Raw genomic sequence first — 20,752 nt, forward strand, 5'->3', positions numbered from 1 at the left:
TGCTGTTTACCCGTTGTCATATCCTGTTTGAAGAGTGGGAACTGGTAGATGCATAACGATGTTTGTGGATCTGGGCCTATTATATCTAGGCCCAAAAACTTCAGCTTGGTTCATAGGCTGAAGCTCTAGGATAAGCAATAAAGGTTTTCCATGGCATCAAGGAGGAATTTCTCTTTTACCCAGACTCTGAATCAGTAGCGTAGCCTCCCCACAACTGTAACACTGGACTTGGAACATAAGCAGGCGCTGCACTTCAGTTTTCAGCCGTAAGCAATGTGTGGGAAGTAGCCAGAGGATCTGCACTGCTGTAAATTCACTGATCGTAACCTCTCATCCAGTCTCAGTCATACGCTGATACACAGGGAGGTGGACTGCACAAATGTGATCCTCTCTGTAAAAATAATAACAAATGGAAGCTGCACCTGTTGCAGCACAAGTGATTTATCAGCTCCTACGAAAAATAGGGCATATCTGCTGATTTCTTGTAAAATCATTTATATTGTCTACAACAATAGATATCTAGTGAGCTTGAATTTAATTTAGCAGAGTATCGTATTCAAATGATTGTGAATACGTGAGAAATACAAAGAGCTACATATAAAATACTCCTTTTATTATAAGATAAATATAATTTATTTATGCAAGTGGTATGTACTTTTAAACAGTGGTTACTGGATTTAGTTTAAAAGTAGAAATATCATCCATAAGTGCATTTTACTGTATTTTAATTTCATTAAATTATGGTATATATAATTTTTGTGTTTTACATAAACTCTGTCAGAAGATCTTGAAAGAATAGCAAAAATACTATGTCTAGTTGATTTCTATTTTGAGAATTTTTGAGTATAAATAGAAAACTTTTGTGAGTGAAAATAGAAAATTAGAAAATGATTTCTAATAGCATGTAACCAAATTGTAGCCAGGCATTGTCTACTTGTGGTGTTATCAGAAACGGAAAAGAAGTTTTAAGGACTGCACAACTGAATTACTCCTCTGTTCTTTCTTTTCTCATCCAGATATCTATATACTGGTGAGAAACAGCATATTAAGTCTTTTCTTCCCCTTTCATAGAGTACCAGTTGGCTTATCCTGTGCCAGGTACAGATCCTGTTCCCTCGCAGATCTAAACAAAAACCTTGGATTTTTTATTCTTATGCCATTATTATAAATGTTAGCAAGTGTAGATTATTTTCTAAAGGAAGGGCATGTTATAAACAAATTTTCATCTTCCCAATATAAATAACTTTTGGTCTCTTAATATTCATTTTTCCTAAATAAGCAAAGATAAAAATCAGGCTAGAAGAATTAAAGTTTGCAGTTTTTATTATCTTCTTTCTCCCCCCCCCCCAAGTTATACTGGTTGGATAATACTGAGACTCCAGTGTATTTAAGGAGATTCTTGTGGATGGAAAGTATTTGCTGTATAGAGATTACTGGAGGATCAGTATCTAAGTAAATGTGTAAGTTTATTCACAGGTATTATCTATCATTTACCTACTTCTGTGTCTGAATGTTTGCAGAATCAAAGCTTTAGTGGATTTTGTTTAGCTGGTTTTGTTGCTGGTTTTGTGTTCCCTTTATCCTGACCGTGTTGCGTGGACAAAGAATATTTTCGTGCTGAAGTTTGAGGGATTATTGGATTCTTTAAGGTTGTAGTTTCTGTCTAGTAGTAATGTGACTTATAGCAGAACTTTCCATTGATAGCAGCAAATGAAGTAAAATTTTCACATTTAAACACATACAGTGTTAAATGGGAAAACTTTTAATGACAATTGCATGCCATATTTGTTTTTAAATGCTTATTTTGAATGACCACAGAAAATTAATTCATAGTTTTTAAAGATCTGTGATTTTTATGTCTGTTATTTAATAGATCTGTAATGTTATTACAAAATACTTCCAGTTTAGTATAAAGTGCGATGTGTAAAATTTTGTGGTGGTAGGACTGCTCTAAGTGGAGAAATAATTTAAGTGGTACAAGGATTTTTATAGCCCTCTTGTCACAATTAACTATGTTTATGAAATATGAATTTACATAACATCTGCCTTGTGGGGCTGGTGTTCCTCTCTGAGTCTGCTTGGTTTGCAAAGCAGAAGCATTATGTCAAATATATTATGTCAGGGTAGGATAGGCTGGAGTGTACAGAGAGGGCAGGGAATCTGTGAAATTAAGATCAATTTTCAAGGTTTGTTTAATTCATTTGCTATATAAGACGTCCATAGTGTTGAAAACTTTGTGTGGTAAATGCAGATGTTTTCAGCCTTCATTCAATTTAACTTTAGGACAGACTTACTGCATAGGCCCAACAAGATCCCTGACCCGTAAATGGCTTAACCCATTCTCACTCCCTGCAGTCCCCCCTCAATTCCTGAACTATTGAATAAACAGAAGGGACTGTATATATGAAACTCAAGTGAAGTAGGAGTTACGTTCTGGGAGACACTGTACCAGTTTGTTTCAGAGAGAACAGGATTGTACTTCCTGAAGCTCAAGGGTAGGGAGTTGCAATGAGATGGATGAATCCAGTTAGATCCAGGATGTGGAATTCATCATTAAAGTTTTTCCTACTTGGTTGTCTCCTCAAGGCCCATCTCTTCCAAGTATATGTTATTAGTCACTAGGTATACATTATTAGCTTAATGATTGCAAAGTTTTCAGATAAAGGGAAGAGTTCGCATTTTATATGGCCACATATATAATATAATATGATTTGTTTTTTTGTGTACCACTGTATCTTTTGTTGTTTTATTTTCCTGTAGCACTTGTTGTTCTGCCTCTCACTACTTTGGCAAAGATCAGAGACAGTCATTAACGTGATGTGACTTTAAGTGTCAGTGTTTTCATTGTCTTAGCACCTACCTCTGTAATTTTGAAATGCCTTTCAGCATTGCTTTTTTGAAGGATCCTAGTCTTATAGTAGAGACAGTTGTTCTTGCTGTGTCATGGACCACTATCCCATTGTGTTAAGCATGGTACAAAGTGAGAACAAAAATACTTCCTTCCCCCAAAAGTAAGGCAAGAAATGGGTGGAGACAGATGGAGGATTCCAGGGAAACAGCCATACAGTATTGGAGATAAGTTCTGATTTCAGTATTACCAGCAGTCTAACTGGTAAGGTTTTTGTACATAAAGTTCTCTAAGCAAAGGCAAGTTTAAGGGAGGATGAGATAGCTGGGCAAATGTTTATGCTTGGGTTACTCCTCTGTGAGGGATGGTTTGGGGCAATGACAAAGAAGTAGGTGCTTCATGAAAAATATCATATTGTATCATGGGCCAACTTGAGGCAAGAGTAGCTTTTAATAATAATGAAAATGGGCACAATAGGGAGAGACCGTGAAGAGCCTTAAAAATAATTGTGTATGTCTCATCCCACCTTTCATATACCACATATCTTGAATAGTAAGCTCCTTAGATCTGGCAATGTCCTTTAGGGAAGAAACTGTATAATGTATAAGGTCTCAACTTAACTGGCACATCTGGATATGCAACATTCAGTACATGGAAATTATTCTGAAACATATGCAGGAAGCAGTATTGGCAAAACGTACTGCAGATTTTGATGCACATTATTAAAAAACAAAGAGTACTTGAACTAAGATTTTATATAGTCTAACTTTAAAAGTATTGTGTGGCTATGCAGTTAGACTATAGAGTAGTATACATGCAGTGCAGCGTCATAAGCTAGTTATACCGATGGATTTTTTCCTAACTGAGGTGTACGTATGTATTTTTTTAAATCCTTTTAAAATACATATTAAATGGAACATTTTTTTCCATAAGTTGCAATACCGGGTTTGTTAATGTATTTGTTGTCTTGTGCTTGCTGCTCCTGTAGTGCTCAAGCAGCAACTGAGTAATGTTAACAGGATGCAAGTACAGTAAAGCTAAGTGGAAAAACTTTGTTTTGAATATTGAGTATACTAGCATAGCTACTTTCCTTCTGTTTGGAAGTAATGGATTTAAATGCTCACTGCTATTTTTGCCATCATTGTTCATGGCAAAAATATTGAGGGTCATTCATAAAGCAAAATGCATTATCGTGAAAGAATAGCAATAGACTGTTCTGTGTTTTACCTTTACTTCACAATTTTACAAGAGGAAGTCAAAATAACAAGGTAAGTGTTGCATCCTGATGAAAGCAAAAACTCCTTGTTCACATGCAGATACTCAATCCAGCATTCTGCTGACCCTTGACAGGTTTTATTGCTAAATGTTCTCCTACTGATATTTGCAAATTATTATAGTTTCTGGATCAGAGTGAAAAATTATGTGCAACATGTAGTCATCATTATATTGGAGAACAGTTATGTGTTATCTTAGAGACAGTTTAATCTGGTGAAGGAAAGAGTCAAAGCTGGTTAATTATCTCTGCTTTGGGTTAGTGTTCTATAAAATGGGAATAGTCATCATAATAAAAGGTAGTTTGAGACTTATTAAATATTTCTGAAGTACTTATGAATCATAGTTAAAGTAATTGCCTGGTAAATCGTCTACATAATAAAATGTAAAAATAAGAGATCTAGAGTATACTAAGCTTTATAATCATTTAAATAGATGTCTATAGTTTATTTACCTACTCTGTGAGAAGTAACAATCATTGTAAGCAAATAGTTCTTTAGCAGAATAACTATATTTGCAAAACTAAATTATTTAAATCGAGGTTTTCAGTTTGCTTGTTCAAATTATTTTTTAAATTTATGATACAGGCTTTGATTTAAATCGGGCTTCTTACTAGTTTGTACTGTTAATGTTCAAAATTTATCATCAACACTGAAGCTGTGAACACAAAAGACATTCTTGGCAAGACTTGTAAAATGTAATGTCAGTATTTTTCTCTGGAATACTAAAAATTTAGAAAACAAAACCTTCCTCTGAAGACTTGTGGCATTTGATATCTGGGGAAAAAAACCCAAACAAGCTGCAAATGATCATATTTTAGTCAACAGACTAATGGATGGCTGTTCCAGTAGCTTTTAATATAGAAATGAAGGGGCTGGTTAGAGATATTGCTAGCACGTGGCTGTGTAGTCATCTGTCTTTAGGATCTGAGGAATATTTGTGAAATTTTTCTAGAATAAATAATATCAATCTCTTTGTGAAATAAAAAAGGACTGATAATTTTTGCCTATTGCTTTTGTTGATAGTGGTAATACCAAGAATAATAACTTGAGAATACTGAATAATTCTCCATTAACAGCAGAAATATTGCATGGTCACAAGGACTTCCTAAAGATTTTTATTCATTTATTGTTTTGCCTAACAATTAGATAAGCAAAAGCTCTTTTTAGGTCATCTTTGTTTGACAAATGGGCATTTGTTTTTCCTCTTCTATTTCAAAAATGTAAACTGAGATTTTCTTCAGTCAGGATGGAAATTTAGACCAAAGTTTCCAGAACTTCTCTTATTTGCATGGCAGCCCAGAGTACGAAGAGTAATGTACACCCTGAGACTGTTGTAGATTATATTTGTGTGCAGCCTTGAAATCTGTAAGAGGCTGGAGCTAAGAATCTGCGAGTGGTGTGTTTTCAGACCATCTCTGATTGCCAGCAATTTTACATGGATCCCAATGGATCTATGTTGCCAAATAGTACCTTGGATGTGGGAGCCGTAGTCTCATAACTAGGCAAGCAGACTATGAATGCGGTGTACTATCCTTTCTGCGTAATCTTTTCAGGGTTGCAAGAAGGATGACATGCATTCTCCCTGCTCTTTTGGACTGTTCACTGTTTCATGGGGCACATACTTTCTCAAAGCTTTTCCCAAAATTAAATGCTGGGTTACTGGCTGTGAAATTAGACGATTTGTTCTGGGGAGTTACTAACTAGCCCATTAGTTCTCTTCAAGAAAGCTTGCAAATACGGATCTGATTTGTACCCACTGAGAAGCAGAGATTTGCGCTTTAAGTAATAATGCTTTATATTGTGATTTACATCTGTATTCTTAAGCAGTAAATACCAGATTAAATACATACGAACTATAGCTAGTTACATAAAAATGAAAAACTGCTATTCAATTATTTAGTTTTAATAGAAGAGAAAAATAATTGTTTAATAGGCTGCCATCCTTTCATGTATGGGTAACTAAGTTAACTTTTATATTCTGTTAGAATTAGTTTATTTATTTTTTTTTTGAAGTGTTGAATTACTGTTTGGATGATCCATATTTTAACTGTAGTTTTATACCTTCCTATTTTCATTACTACTCAAAGTATCTTTAAATAGAGTCTAAGAAATAACTTCTGAGTAATTATGCTGATAAATTAGTACTGCACTTGGAAAGTGAGATCAATAATCACGTTTCCCATTGTCTCAAAAAAAAAAAAAGTCCATTACTTGCTGAATTGTTCAGAAATGTTGTTTTGCTTGTGTATCCACTTCAGTGACCGGATTGTCAGTGGAGACTTTGTTTAAATGTATTTTTTTCTTTATTCCCCCCCACACTCCCACCCACATATACACCTGTTCATCTAAGTCTTTTGGGCCAAACATTGGCTTATTTGGTTCAGCTTTATGGCTTTTTTTCTTCATTCAGTTAACTGCTTGTTATCAGCAGTTCTGGCACATCCTGTTGTTTTCTTTAGAATACATGCTGAAAAAAAGGCTCGTTTCCAATGGCAAAGAGTTAATCTGGCTCGGAGTTGGATTAACTGTTGCAGTAGCCCATGATAAACATCTGTTGCAATACTCCCAGATGAGAACATTGCTTTCAAAAGTATTTACAGCACATTCTGAACCCATGCACTTTACTTGTGGGTTTTTTTTTTTGCTCAGTTATTAAATTCTTTAAAAAGCACATAAATCCAAACAGTCTATCTCAGAGATTGTGTTTATTTTATGATACAGAGAAGGAAATGTGATTATTGAATTATTGTTCATGTGTTAGAGCCCCCAAATACTTCTTACTGAAGTGCAGAAACATGTGCATTTCTTAATAAAAATCAACTGCAAGAGTCAGCTTCTGGGAGTGCTGCCATGTGTGTCAGTGTTCCTCTTGCGAATGTTCAGTTGAGTCCTTTGGATGCTGTTAGTGTGTATATTTTCCTCATGCTCTAAATTTGGCAAGGTAAGACTTGCTGCCCTGTGCTGCTGGGGAGGAGTTGAGTTTTACTTAAAGCTGGAATCTAAGCCTGGGTATTTTGTTTTCAGGTTTTGGCAAATGGAACTTGGATTTTGTTGTTGAGGAGAATTTCTGCTATTTCCTTGGAATCTTGTTTAAGTAAATTCTAGATTAAGTGGATCAAAGAATGACAATTTCCCAAACAGTTACCTTTGAAGTTAAGTCTTTCAACAGCCTATACTTGCTGTATTTGAGGATCAGTATCCAAAGCAAGCCTTAATAAGTTTTTCTAAAATGTCAATACCTCCCCCCCGCCTTATTCCCTCCTCCTGAAAAAGCCCACAAAACCTGACCTTCCTTTGTGTTTGTGGGAAAATAACATTGGAAAAGAGTAGAGAATATCTTAAGTGGTAGGTGTTTCCCTATAAATAATATGTCTTTGTTATGCTAATAAGGCTGATACTTTTTATCCAAACCATATTCAAAGAATTTTCACCTGTACTTCTCTGTGGGTGGAAAATACTTTGTGTTACGTTTCCTACACTTCACATTTCCTACCGGTATCAAAGAAAATATCTGAGCACTTTACATATATGCTGGTTGTCACCAGAATTACTTTTGTTTGCGTAGTAGTCTAACAAATGTAGATGATAAAGCAGGGGACTTCCGGACAACAAGCCAAGCTGTAAAATGCAAGAATCTATAGCTTTATTTCCTGCTGATTTTCTTTCGTTTGGCCAAAACACTTTCTGTAGCAATAAGTCTGTAAGAATAGCTATACTGATTCAGATCAAAACTGTATCTAATTCAATATCCTGTCTCTGATAGTGACCAGCAGCAGATGTCTAGGGAAGGATATAAGAACACAGCAAACATAATGATAAAAGGTAAGGTGAGATTTCTTAGTTTACCAGTTATATGGTAGTACTGGTTTTATTAAGATCAGTGTCCTAAACCTAATGTTGAAATGCCAGATGTACACTACTTACTACACAAGAAATGCACGTCTAATGGCCGTTATCACCTTTGTCTTGAAGACTGTGTTAGTGATATGAGGATAAAAGAAGAAAAAAAACCCCTGAAAAATAATGGATAATATATAAAATAGAAATAAAAGGAAAAGACCAGGAAAAAGAAAAAAGTACAATGTAATTACTACATAGCATTAAAAATGGCAGAAAAAGAACAGTCATCTAAAAAGATGGTGGAAATGCTAGATCAATGTATATGGAGTCTCAAGAAAACAAAATGGATTTCAGAACCTGGAAAGAAAAATAGGAATGAACTGAAACCATAAACAATGTGATTTTCGGAAGTTAATCCCCATGGTTTTTATTCTTCTCTATTGGTTTGTTTCCCAAGGGGTGAGGGCTTCTCCTCCTGAAGCTTGGTGAGCCCCTCTCTAGTGTATTTGCAGCTGTCACCTGTATCTCATTGGTGCATGGGGAAAAAAGGGACATAGTGAAGGTGGGGAGTAGTGGGCCTTAGCCAGGTCCCAGGAAAGAAGGATGGTGGAGTGCAGAGGAATAGAAGCGCAAGAGAAGAAAGGCACGGAGCTGTGTTTATACTTGTAGGCTTCATTATGGGGAAGAGGGGGAGAAAGAGTGACGAGAGGGTATATGTGATGCCTCTAGAAACTTTGGGGTTCTTGCAGGTTAGTAAACATCTGTCTACTTTAAAAAAGGTATCCTTCCTATGGCTAGTGAATATCTGCAGATTTCCACCGACTCATTCATAGCAATGCTGTACTTTTCCAGAGTTCAAGACATGTGCATGTTTTATTTAGTTCTACTCTGGTTTCTGTTTTATAGCAAACCTTGTTTGAACTTGCTGCAGTCATTACTACTATGGCATCTAACTAGTAACTTGCAAATACTTAAAGTGTAAATAGGAATATTAGTTTATTTTTGTGTGGATTGAAAGGTACGTCTAGGAAGGACTTGTTCTTGGGTCAGTTTTTTTAATGCTATAGAGCAGAAAGAACAACAATCATAACATTAGTAGCATGCAGATGTACAGATGTAATGGTACTACTCTTTGCACTTTAAATGACAGACATGAAAATGTTATGACTAGGATATTGTTGCTTTAGCATTCATCTGAAGCAGGTTTTTCAAAGATGTATTGGAGACCGTTACTGACTGTGTCTAAAGTGAATTCAGGAATAATATTGAGGAGGAGGTGTTACAGTGGTTTGCTTAACAGAGTCATATTGCAAGCTAGCATTGAACCTGATGAAGTTGTGTTTTACTGCATGATCAGGATGAAGAGAAGATGGTGCATTTGAGTGCACAGTAAAGGCAAAAAACACTTTGAATTTAAACACAGTGGACATAATTCTGTGAGCAAGGGGTTTTTGGTACAACCAGAGAAACGAGGGTTCTTTAAAATGGCCTTATTGAAAGTGTGGCTTCATCAGTAGGTAAATACCAGGCAAATGAATTGTTTCAGCTTGCAGAGGAAGTAGGTGCAAGATCAAATAATTACAAACTGCTCATTAATAAATTGATACTTTAGATATGTCAATATTAATGTATAATATGTTTATATTATTGTATATATATAATACTAGAGAAAAGTTTCTTAAAGGAATAAAATTCAGCAGCAGGACTGAAAAACTTAATGCTTTTCAGGATGGAGCTTCATTTACCTTTTTAGTCGGATTATATGAATTTGATGCTTTCTCAGGTACCCAGAAGGCATTTCAGAGACTAGTAGTTCTTAAAGCTAGGAGGTCTAGAGTCTGGTGCTAGTTTTCTTGAATGTATGTTATAGAAATGTGAACGGTGCTCTAATTTATACCAACTTCCAGCAGCTGCATGATGTTAATATGGCAGTTGTGAATGAACCAGATGTATAACTGCTGTAATGATGTCCCTTTCCTCTTTCTGTTCTTGCCTCTTGGCATTACTTCTACTATATAAACTGTTACTCTTGGGACAGGAGTAGTAGAAAACTGAATTATGCTCTTTCTGTGGAAGGAAGTTTACCTTTTTCACTGGTTATCTGTGCTGCTGAAGAACCTGCATCTTTGTGATCTCTGTATTAGTAAATAAACTTAAAATGGAACTTCCACAGCTTCTGATCTCATTAGGAAAATATTTGAGCTCTAGCAATGTGTATATTACAGTATTTCAAAATACAATCTGGCATATGCTTACTCTTACTGTGTATTTTTTTTATCAAAAGGCTTATAAAATCGACATGTCAACATTTTGCTTTTTCCCTATCATAATGAAGTTTGTTTGTTGAGATATAATACAAACACCTTAAAAGTAACAAACATCCTCCAGCTTCAGTCTGGAGGATGCATTTTTAAACCACACAGAGGAGTTTTTTAGGGATAGTTTTGTATTTTCTCTTCTGATATATATCTCAACATTTGCCTATGAGCTTTTAGAAGTCCTTTTAAAACATCCAGATGATTTCCTTGGAATGGACAGATAATGGTTGTCTTGTGTCTCTATATTATATTCTTAACATAAACAGAATTATGCTTCAGTTTCAAGCCCAGTGCATTTTCAGTGAAATAATTTTAGTGTTCTTGTATGCTCGTAGATTCAGTTGACTTTCAGAAGAAGAATCCTCAAAATCAGAGGAAACTGATGGCATATTTGCACATTGATTTACAGTAACTTTTTACACTTAGACTTTATTACCTTGTATAATTCCACTGTGGTTTCTTTAGTAAACATAAATAGTGCTATGCTTCTGATTCTTAAATGTTTCGCCTACTTCTGCTGAGCTGTTAATGGATCTGTTAGTATTGTTAAAGTATTAATAGAAGAACTATAATTGTTCTATTGTAATCATATTGAGTCTAGAAAAGCATTCTCATAGAATATTAATGAGAGCCTTTTTATATGTATGAATAATTGTTCTTAGGAAAGAAAATTAAGCTACCAAAAAAAAAAAAGGTACCAGTCTGGAGGAACATAATGGTTGAAATCAATAAGCCTTCGATTTGGTCTTTAACTCCATTGCCCCTCCTCTCATAACCCCATTTATACTTTCTGTAGGTATTACAAAAATCTGCTATGCACCATATGTGCTTCAGTACCTAGGCACAACAGGGGGTAGGAATCTGAGTGGCAATTTTAACAATGTATTTTCCTTTTTGTTTATCTCAACGTTAAGTAATTTAACCTTATTGAGTCTTAAAAACTGTGAATATAGAGCTAATATTTTATGCAGCATTGAGATGAAATGGAAGCAATTTTCATTGCTATGCAAAATGCAAATAGGGTTTTGTACAGAATTAACAGTATGTAGCTTTCACGTTTGAAGCCCAAATGTTTAAAATACTAGCAGTAGCTTATTTTCATTTTTGTCATTAAATATCTTATTACCATCTATTTGTTTTTTCTTTCCTCTCTCCTGCAGTGCAAAAAAGGGCAGCTACTAGAATGTAGGAATTGTAGAACTGCTGTAAACTACCTTAAATCAATGACCTTCTGTTGACCTCTGCAACTGCTGGTGTGAGCCATATTATTCTTTCAGAACTGTGTTACTTTTGTGATCCTCTTTCTTTCACCAAATCTTACTCAATTTTTATACTGAGTTGCTGACTCACAAGCAAATTCAGAATGTAGAAACAACTTAAAAATTGTAATTTTCTGTAAATATCAATGTAGGATGTCAGGACCTAATAATACTAAGAAAGTATTCTCTGCTTCAGCATTGAAACAGCAGAAATTTTATAATTTATTTAGTGTAATATAATTTCAGGAATGTTTTTGTTAACAGTTATTTCTAAGTGGGCAAATGAGCTAACATTACAATACATGTCTTTTTGCTGAATTATTGATCTGAATGGCAAACATGAAGCAAACTTTAAGTTCATCATTCTTCTTGTGTGGTTTCAAATGAGCTTCAGTTTATATTCTAAAATATATACATTTTTTCCAGTCTCATGTGCAACTCCTTGTCATCTCTTATTTTCCTCAGTCTAACATCACTTTCTCTTTTGTCCATTTAAAAATGAAACTTGAAAATCTGCAATTTTATACTTTATATTATTCTGCTACCCTGGAGCTGTTTTTAGTGTCTTTATTGCAAGTAGACAGATGGTGATATTTGGTTTCCTGTCAGTTTTAATGAATATAGATAGGAGTGATAAGAACATTTGCTTCGTTTAGCAAACTTCCTTTTCTGGCTTTTAATTAATGAAGTGCTCACTGGTGTGCCGCTGCTTTTGTATGTGTTACAGTTAAATCTTACATACTATTCAACTTGTGGTGTTGGTTAATGAACAGAGGAAGAAACTTCTTGTCTCAGTAGTTCTTTAAAGTTGCTTACACAGACTTTGAAAGTTACAGACATCAGAAATGTAACATGCTTGTAGGATTCACCAAAACTGAATCTTTTGTTTCTTTGTATTTTAGAAATATTTTCTTTTTAAATTTGTGGTGACCTTTTGTTTTGGAGTGATTTACAGAAAGAAAAAGGGGAAAAGATGTGCCATTTAGTTTTGCAGTTAATCTTGGGTAAAGGAAGATCCCAGTTCTGTTTTGTAGCAATTGGCTTGTCATAGAACTTGTTGAATAGAGTAAGGTCCCATGCAAAAATTTAATTAAATGGAAAAGAAAATCCATGCTTTTTGAGCTTTTTTGGTACACTTTGTCCTCCTTAACAAAGTTAATCCTAATATTTTATTTTCAAATAGTTTGATTTCTGTGTTAGCTTAGCACAGACATTATTTTAGATTCTTGGAGACTATTTGCATTCTGTCTTTCTTAACATCTATCTTTGGTGTTTAACTCTTGATCTTTTTTGTCTTCTTGCGTGCATTGTTGTTCTAATATAGATTCAATATCCATGTGAATAGCCAGACTTGTTTAATCAGTTTGAACTCTTTAATGGTAATAGTAAGCCTGTCTCTGAATGTAAAAATATTTTTGTGGGTAAAGCATGAATACTGCTTGTAGATAGAAAATTTCTGTTTTAGCTTTGTAGCTTTAACACGTTAAGATCATACTAGATTTAGAGGAAACGGTTGAAGATTTTGGGTGAAGGGTGAGAGAAAGGGTGATGATTGGGAAGATCATTTGATTAACTATCTGACCATTGTTAATACTTAGAGACTAATTTTAAACTTCATCGTCTATTCCAAAATCCCCTATCTTATTATCACTGTGTTCTGCGGGGAAAAAAAATGGATTCAGTTTTGTGCTTTTGGGGGAGCTTTTGTTTTGTCATAACCTTTTAAGGATAGGATTTAGTTCCTTGATGGTAAATCTGTGTGGGAGAAAAAGTTTACATTTTAAAATATCCCAACAGCCCTATCAAGAGTCAGAAATAGCAGTTATTTTGTATTATTTCCTGTGTCTTTCTGGAATGGTCACTAACTATACGCAAATCCTGTTCCTCTTGAAAACTTCATCTCAGTGAAAAACACCAATAATTTTATTTATTTAAAGCAAACAAAATGTTTTCTCTGCCTTTGGTTGGTGAAGGCAAAGAATTAGGTGTTCATGAAGCTGACATGATGTTACCTCTTCAAACTAACAGCGTGTAAGGTTTTCAAAAAGTCCTTGGTTTCTGAAGGTCACAATTAAAATAAAAAAAATCCCTAAGAGCGACCTTTTGTAGTTGTATTCTGTATATTTTCATAGCTAAACAGTTCTAATTCTGGTGTTGCTTTTTGTAAGAGTGGCTAGGAAAATACTTTTTAGCCATAGTACAAACAGAAATGAGGAGCCCTATTGGCAGCTTCTACCACAGTGCTTTCTGCTTGAATACCTGAAAAGTGGCTTCAGTACTGCAAGAACAAAAGATGTGTTTCAAATCCCAAGCATGTTCATGTTTGAGGTCACATTTACCGTATTTTTATGGAGGTCCTTTCTTCTCAACCGGAAGTGAACACTTCCAAGTAACAGTGCAGAATGTCGAGGTCATTTTCAGTCTGCACTACTATTTTTTCAAAAATCTGTTTAAACAAAAAGTGCGCACAGTGAAACCTTAAAATTTCCAGGCAAGAACATTCTAATGCTGTGAGTTAGAGTAATCAAGGTCATGCTTTTATTTCTTTCTGATTGTCTGTCACTCTTCAGGAAGCAGAACTGAATGTCTTTCCTCTTATAATAAAAACATGTTTTTTTAATGTGTCTAAGCTGGTATGCACCACTGTATTTGACATAAATATTTGTGAATTTTGTATGAAATCTACAGCTGAATTAATGTGAAAAGTAAACAGATTTGATTCAGACTGAACAAAACCATTCCCTCTGGAAGGAGTCCATAGTGTATATTTTTGGGGTTTATTTTTTTTAGCTTTTGCTTCTTATTCTCCAAATAAATATTGTTGCATGTCTCTGCTTTTTCAATACTTTCCAAATTCTCCAGCAGTTCTTACTCTGTTGTCGTGTCTCTTCCAATCATGAACCAGAAGGAAAAGGAAAGACATCTTTGGAAAAGAAACACCACAGGGCTCCATTCCTTTCCCACGCCCCATCATTTTATCTCCATGTTTTTGAAGATATGAAGCAATTTAGCTCAGCATTCACCATCTTTCTTTTTCCTAACCTGATTCCTCTTCTTGCAGAGAGAAACAGAAGGAAGATACAGAAGAGAAGTTGAAGAAGAAAGAAAGGCAAAAATAGTGGAGAGAATCAGAACAGAGTTGTCTTTTTTAAGAGAAGTTATCCAGGAAGCAAAACATGTAGCTCCCCTTCCTTTTTTCTTTTTTTGTTTAATAATCCATCTCAGATACTGCTATTTCTAGATAAGCGGCAAAAGGACATAATTAGTAGCAATTTCATAGTTGCTATGAATAATGGAGATCGTAAGGGTGGATTCAAGAAAATTTTGGCAGTCTCTCAACGGGAAGCTCCCAGCTGAGCCCCAGGTTGCAGTGCCCAACTGTATCTTCTGCCACAAGATTTTAGGCCATGCCAGCCAGGTGGGAGTTGTGATGAAGTGGAAATAGAGCAGATGGTGAAGTACAATGCATCTAGACTTCCACGATTTAGTACAGAAGTTAATTAATGCATTTATGGGAGTGGTTGGGGAAAGGGTGGCTCAGCCCTTTGAACAGGACAGTTGAGCAACAACCAGTAAAGTACCCTAACCAGTGACAATAGAAAATTGGACTTTTTTTTTTATGGCAAAGATTCCTAGATTATTAGCAAAGATGCTTTCTTCTGGTCCACATGTGCCTTCACTTTTTATTATCCTGCGGTCCTTTGTTTCCTCCTGTTGATGAACATGTAGTGTCAGTAAGGCGTGCATGGAAGGCTGATTTATACATTGTAAGGACAGCACTCAGTGCATTTCTGCCTATGCATTAATTCAGTTTGAACAACTGAAGATAAGGAGAAGGAAACAACACATGCAGCTAGAGACAGTTTGAGGGTACTGCTGCAGAGAAACTTTTTTTATTAATCTCAAAAAAAAAAAAAAAAAAGCTATGAACCTCACAGTGACATTCATCTAACAGAAGATGGAATAATGCACTACTACTTGTGTTGTTTGAATAAGTTCCCTTCAGAGTTTGCTTTTCATTTGCTTTTACTTTTATTTTCCTGATGGAACGGTTATTGTGAAACAGTGGTACTGTATTGTGGTCAGAATTAGTGCTGTGTTTTTGGACACTGGTAAAGTTTCAATGGTTCTTTCAGAGTCCTGGCACACTGTCTTCTCTTGAACAGGTGGAGCCAGTTGGATTAATATTCCCAACATCCTCTGTGCTTGGGTTATATACCCTCAATATCATCTGCTTGTGTTGCCACCAGTGCCTTTTTTTTTTTTCAGCTGAAGAACATACTGTGAGAAAGGCTTGTATGTTTTTGAAAATGAAATGCCTGAACAGGAGCTTTTAAAATTCCTGTGACATGTTCAACTCTGCCACCTTGGAAATTCAGTCTGTGGGAGCAGCATATCCTGGTTATTGCGACAGAGATATGTAGGCAGAGACTTGCTTCATCCCGCAGGGATCTTTCAGGGCTGGCTGTTCAGAGACCAGTGAAACTATATTCCTTGCTGGAAATTGGTTATTGGTGGTTTGGACTTTGCACTTGTGGAAGAAAGCAAGTATACAGGATGGCCATTCCCTGACTTGGAGTGGGAGTGATGTCTGCAGATGTCTCACTGAAAGTGTGACACCTTGGGAAGACACTTATTTTACTTCCTTCTGGGAAAACAGTAAATTAATGCTTTTAGATCTCTAAATCAGCTTGTGGGTGCCAACATACTGCAAAGTAACAGGCTGTATTGATCAGAAGATCAGGTAGAAGAGTCTGATGGGTTTTTTAAATCAAGAGTCTGCATTTTTCAGATTTTAGGACATACCAGTAAGATCCAACCATTTCTGTACATGGGTCTAGTTTTACAGTAGCTAACCTATCTCCTTTTCATGGAAAATAGAGTCTCTCTGTGGCCGTGCCCATGTTAAGATGTATTTTGATTAAATAAATAATTTGGGCTCACTACTTGCATGTTTTGAAATATTTCGGAATTCATTGTAAAAAGATTTCTGAAGGATTGTGAAGGAGAAAGGAATTTCTCTGGAAAAAATAGCTTGGTCACCAGCAGGTGTGTTCCAAGAACAAATGTGTGCACGCACACAGAGTGGCACTTTCAGGTTGTCTGATATGCATCAATAACTACTGTTTTCTTTGTAAAAGACCTTGTTGATTGCTACTGAAGACCTGTATTAGTCTGTTCTATCAAAAACAATGTTCTGGAAAAAGTGCTTTAGAAATGTCAGTTATTTTTCAAAGACAAACTTCAGAACTTTTAATTTTTCTAAACTGTGGTACAGAGATAAAGGAGGTAAATTGGAGCTGAAGGATGCTGTGCAGTTCATATCTTGGGCTTATTCAAAACATTTGTATCTATTTATTTCTGTATGTTATGTGCAAAAATCACACTGTATTTCAACTTGTAGGTGAAACAGGCTCAGAGTAGGAAGCAACTCTAAACCAAGTAAGTTTTTAGCTAAAAAAACAAGTGCATTTGTCACTTGGTGGACAAGCGTACTGTTTAATAATAGTTATTTGTGGCTTTATAACAAAGAAAAATTGGCATGGGATTTTTTTTAAGGGGAAAAAGGATTGCATGCTTGGGAGTAGTGCAGTTTATAAGAGCCAAAAGGCTTGAAGGCAAATATGACAAGCTGGAAAATGATATTGTGTATCCTTAGTAGATAGAAAATGGAGATGAGCAACTGTAATTTTATCTACTACATGCAAAAAGGGAAAAAATGATATTCCTTAAAAATCTGTGTTGGGCTTGAGTCATTGAAAAACAGTGAATGTGGGGGCTTAGAGAGGTGACAAAGAGAACATGGGAGGAAAATAACAAAGTAGTAATATGTGAACAGGTTTGATGGGGGAATGTGGTTGTCATCAGGGCCAGTGGGAGAAAAAAAAATACAGCAGATGACTTAAAAGGCTGAAGAGAGAATCTTGGTCATCAGTTATTTTAGTTTGCAAAATAGAAGTGGTGCAACTTGGATCTATCTGAAAAGGCCTAGAAAGAATGGGAGACAATTTCATGATGATGCTCCACTGTGAAGCATTGGATTGATGATGCTGTCTATTGAGGCAAATAATTTGTGACCATTTAAGTCTCTGGGGAGTGTGGAGAGTGAAATGATAGTCTCTTCTGTAGTCATATTAATACAAATTCTATATTTCCACAAAATTTAAAATCAGTTTCCTCTTAGAGAAACACGGAATTTGAGCTGTCAACATAAAGGTGATGTATTTTGTTAAGATCAAGGAACAGGATGAGCAGGGAAGAAAGCAGGATATCAAGATGTGAACTTTGGATGTTTGAGGAGGAGGAAGACTAATTTCTAGGAAGGGAGGGATGACAGAAATGAAATACAAATAGGAAAGAATAGCCTTGTGAAGGTAAGGGCCTTTAAAAAAAATAGAAGTGGTTAATACTGTGAAAGGACAGTAAGAGTTTGAGGAGGATGAGCCTTACAGAAGTTTTGGATGAGGAGGAATTTAGCACTGACCACAGTTTGTCAAATGGAGGTACTGGAAACTGGGTTATGGGATTGGAAAGCCAAGTCTGTCTGTTCTTAAAAAGGATTTATACTTTATTTTTAAGACCTTTAATGTATTCTTGCTTTGAGCATGATTGTGGTTATTCCTTCCCTTTCCCCCCCTCCCCCTTCCCCTTCGGGTCAAAAATAGCCCTTTATGTAACAATAAAAGAAATGGAGCTTATTTCTTAAAGGAGAAGTTCGTCGTACTAACAAGACTTGTTTGCGTTTTGTTCCTGTTCCACTTCTCCAACCAAGAAAATTCATATGAAATTTGTAATTAGTTAAAAATGCCAGAAGGATTTTTCTTAGTGCAAAGTGGTCTTAGTGCTTTGAATGAGAAATGAATTCTGGAATTCCACCTATTACTTTTTTCTTGCAATTTAGCACAGTATGTGATTCCCATTATGAGTGCATGTTTCTGAAAATCATGTGTCTCTTTATTTTGGGTTACAGAATTTTCAAATTGACCATATTTTAAATTGATATAAGATTATTAGATTTGAAAGTGTAGAATCAGACTTCCCAAGATTTATTTTATCCTTTCTATTTTGCTAACAAAGATCTGCAACTTAGTGGTAGAAAGAAAATGATTCATTTTGTCAGGAAAATACCACTTTTCTAAGTGGTTGTCAGGGTATATCTAAAACAAATACATAAAGATTAAAAGCAATCATCTTATGTAAACATTCAGCAGAGTACAGGAAACGGATACTGAATCAACAGATAGTCAAGAAAGTTTGAATACGTTGCAGTAAATATCCTACCATGTATTTGCAAAATGATGTGGTCTAGTAAATTTGATGTGGGGCAAGTTGCCAGGAAATAACAACATTGTTTTATGTGGTGATTTGGATATCAATAAACAAAATTTTGCCTTGGTTTCATTGGTTTGAAGAAGGTTTGCAGAACTGCAAAGCACATTTTTTCAAGGAAGCTGTGTTGCAGTGACAATGAGTATCAGTTAAAGCACATTCTCACCTAGTTATTTGAGGAGTTGAGGAAATACAGTTATGCTCTGGTTCTTTTTCGGCTATGTATTTGGTGAATAGAGTATAGGGATTGCTTTATACTTTTCTCAAAGCCAGGAAAACCCATGTAGCAGTCATGGGAATAGCAACCATATTTGAAATCTTATACATTGTTCCCTTTATATTTGACTGTGTGCCTTTCTAACAAAGTTGCTAATATATGTAAATTAAGTAAACATAATGAATGCTCCAGGTACTGTACTTTCTTCAGGCAAAGATCTGTAGATGTATTCAGTGATTAACTGTAGAAAAATAAGTATACAGAGATCTATTAGAAGTATTAGTATTAGTATTTTCATAGTCTCATTTTCTGAGTAAGTTTTGGTGCTTATCCAGAAAGAAGTCATTCCCTCTTTTATTCCTAATTCAGAGTGATTGTATGTCATTTTCACAGAACGATTCTGACAGAAAGTTGTCCTAATAATAAAGGCTTTTCAGTTGACTATTCTAAAAGTCTCCTGCTGCTGGTTCATCAGGCTGCTGTGAGGGGACCGAGGCACTGAATTCCCATACTCGTAGTGTAAACAATCCAAAGAGAGTCTTTGAACTGAGGTTTTCAAGCACTGCTTTGGATGCAGATCCACTGTTCAGACATCACTGTTTAAATCTGGAAACTTCAGTCCACTTCCTTTCCACCTGGACCAGTACTAACCCTTCAGACTCATCCAGTAGTTTAAATATTACTGTTTCCAAAATCCCTTGGAAAATACTAATTTTGATTTTCAGTTTAACTGTTTGTATTCTGTATAAGAGAAGAGGCTGATGCAGGCTTCTTGCAGTACAGTTGTGCCTTTTGTTAACATGAGAAATGCACAACTCAGGACGAGTATAGTAAAGGCTACCTATGTTTTCTTGGGTTAGCTTTGTCACAGCACTAGCTTATTTGGAGGGGGGCAGGGATATCAAGTCCTATAGAACATTTTTTGTGCAGCTCGTTACTCCATTTATAGGTTCTTTTCAGATCTGTTTTTGTCTTGGTCCTGCAAATAATCATTTCCTGCACTATCAATGGTTTGGCCACCTTCTTTCTTCTAGCCCAGTACTTCCTGTGTGCCTCAATGAAGTTTCATCCATGTTGACATATTCACTTTGTTAACTTGGCAGTAGTCCAGCCTGATTTATTTAAGCATTGTAAATACTTTCAAATCTGTTGACTGTTTTGATCACCAGCTATGAAGTCTTGCCCACAGCTTGGATATGCTCTTGTAGTTACTCGTGGCACAGCATCTTCATATTATTGATGGTACAATAACTTCATAATAGACTTCATAACTAGTATAGACGTTTCCCAAATCATCCAAAGTGAGTTCTGTGCCAGCTACCTTCTGTGGCCCTGTTTTGAGGGAAGAGGTGGATCAGATGATCTCCAGTAGTCCTTTCCAACCCAAATTATTCTATGCTTTTATATTAAGGTTGTCCCTTGGTCTTTCTTGGCGGTTTTTTTCTTTCCGGGATATTGCCGTTTCAGTGATCATTAGTGGTGTTCTGGGGATCCAGAGTCATGGGGTATTCAGCGTTGACCATTAGTTTAGTAGACCAGCATTTACTCATTAGTTGCCATTAATATTTACTTTGCCGCATTCTCAACGCAGCCAGATACCTTCTCTTGCGCATTAATCACAGACTTGATTGAAAACTAGATTGACCACTGAGGTTCCCTTACTCAGC

At 35.7% G+C, this 20,752-nt stretch overlaps 1 protein-coding gene across 9 annotated transcripts in view; it reads left to right on the forward strand.

Moving 5' to 3' along the window:
• Positions 1 to 20,752, forward strand: part of CTBP1 (C-terminal binding protein 1) — a 248,841-nt gene that overhangs the window by 93,051 nt on the left and 135,038 nt on the right. Inside the window, exon 1 of one of the 9 annotated variants that reach the window (XM_026112677.2) lies at positions 7,920 to 7,944. The exons of the other annotated variants lie outside the window; for them this stretch is intronic. Coding sequence (XP_025968462.1) covers positions 7,935 to 7,944 — 10 coding nt within the window. The 5' untranslated portion in view covers positions 7,920 to 7,934. Of the gene's footprint in view, positions 1 to 7,919; positions 7,945 to 20,752 lie in introns of those variants that run through there. 9 annotated transcript variants of the gene reach the window in all.

The sequence above is a fragment of the Dromaius novaehollandiae genome, chromosome 4, assembly GCF_036370855.1.
Source record: "Dromaius novaehollandiae isolate bDroNov1 chromosome 4, bDroNov1.hap1, whole genome shotgun sequence".
Classification (NCBI taxonomy): domain Eukaryota; kingdom Metazoa; phylum Chordata; class Aves; order Casuariiformes; family Dromaiidae; genus Dromaius; species Dromaius novaehollandiae.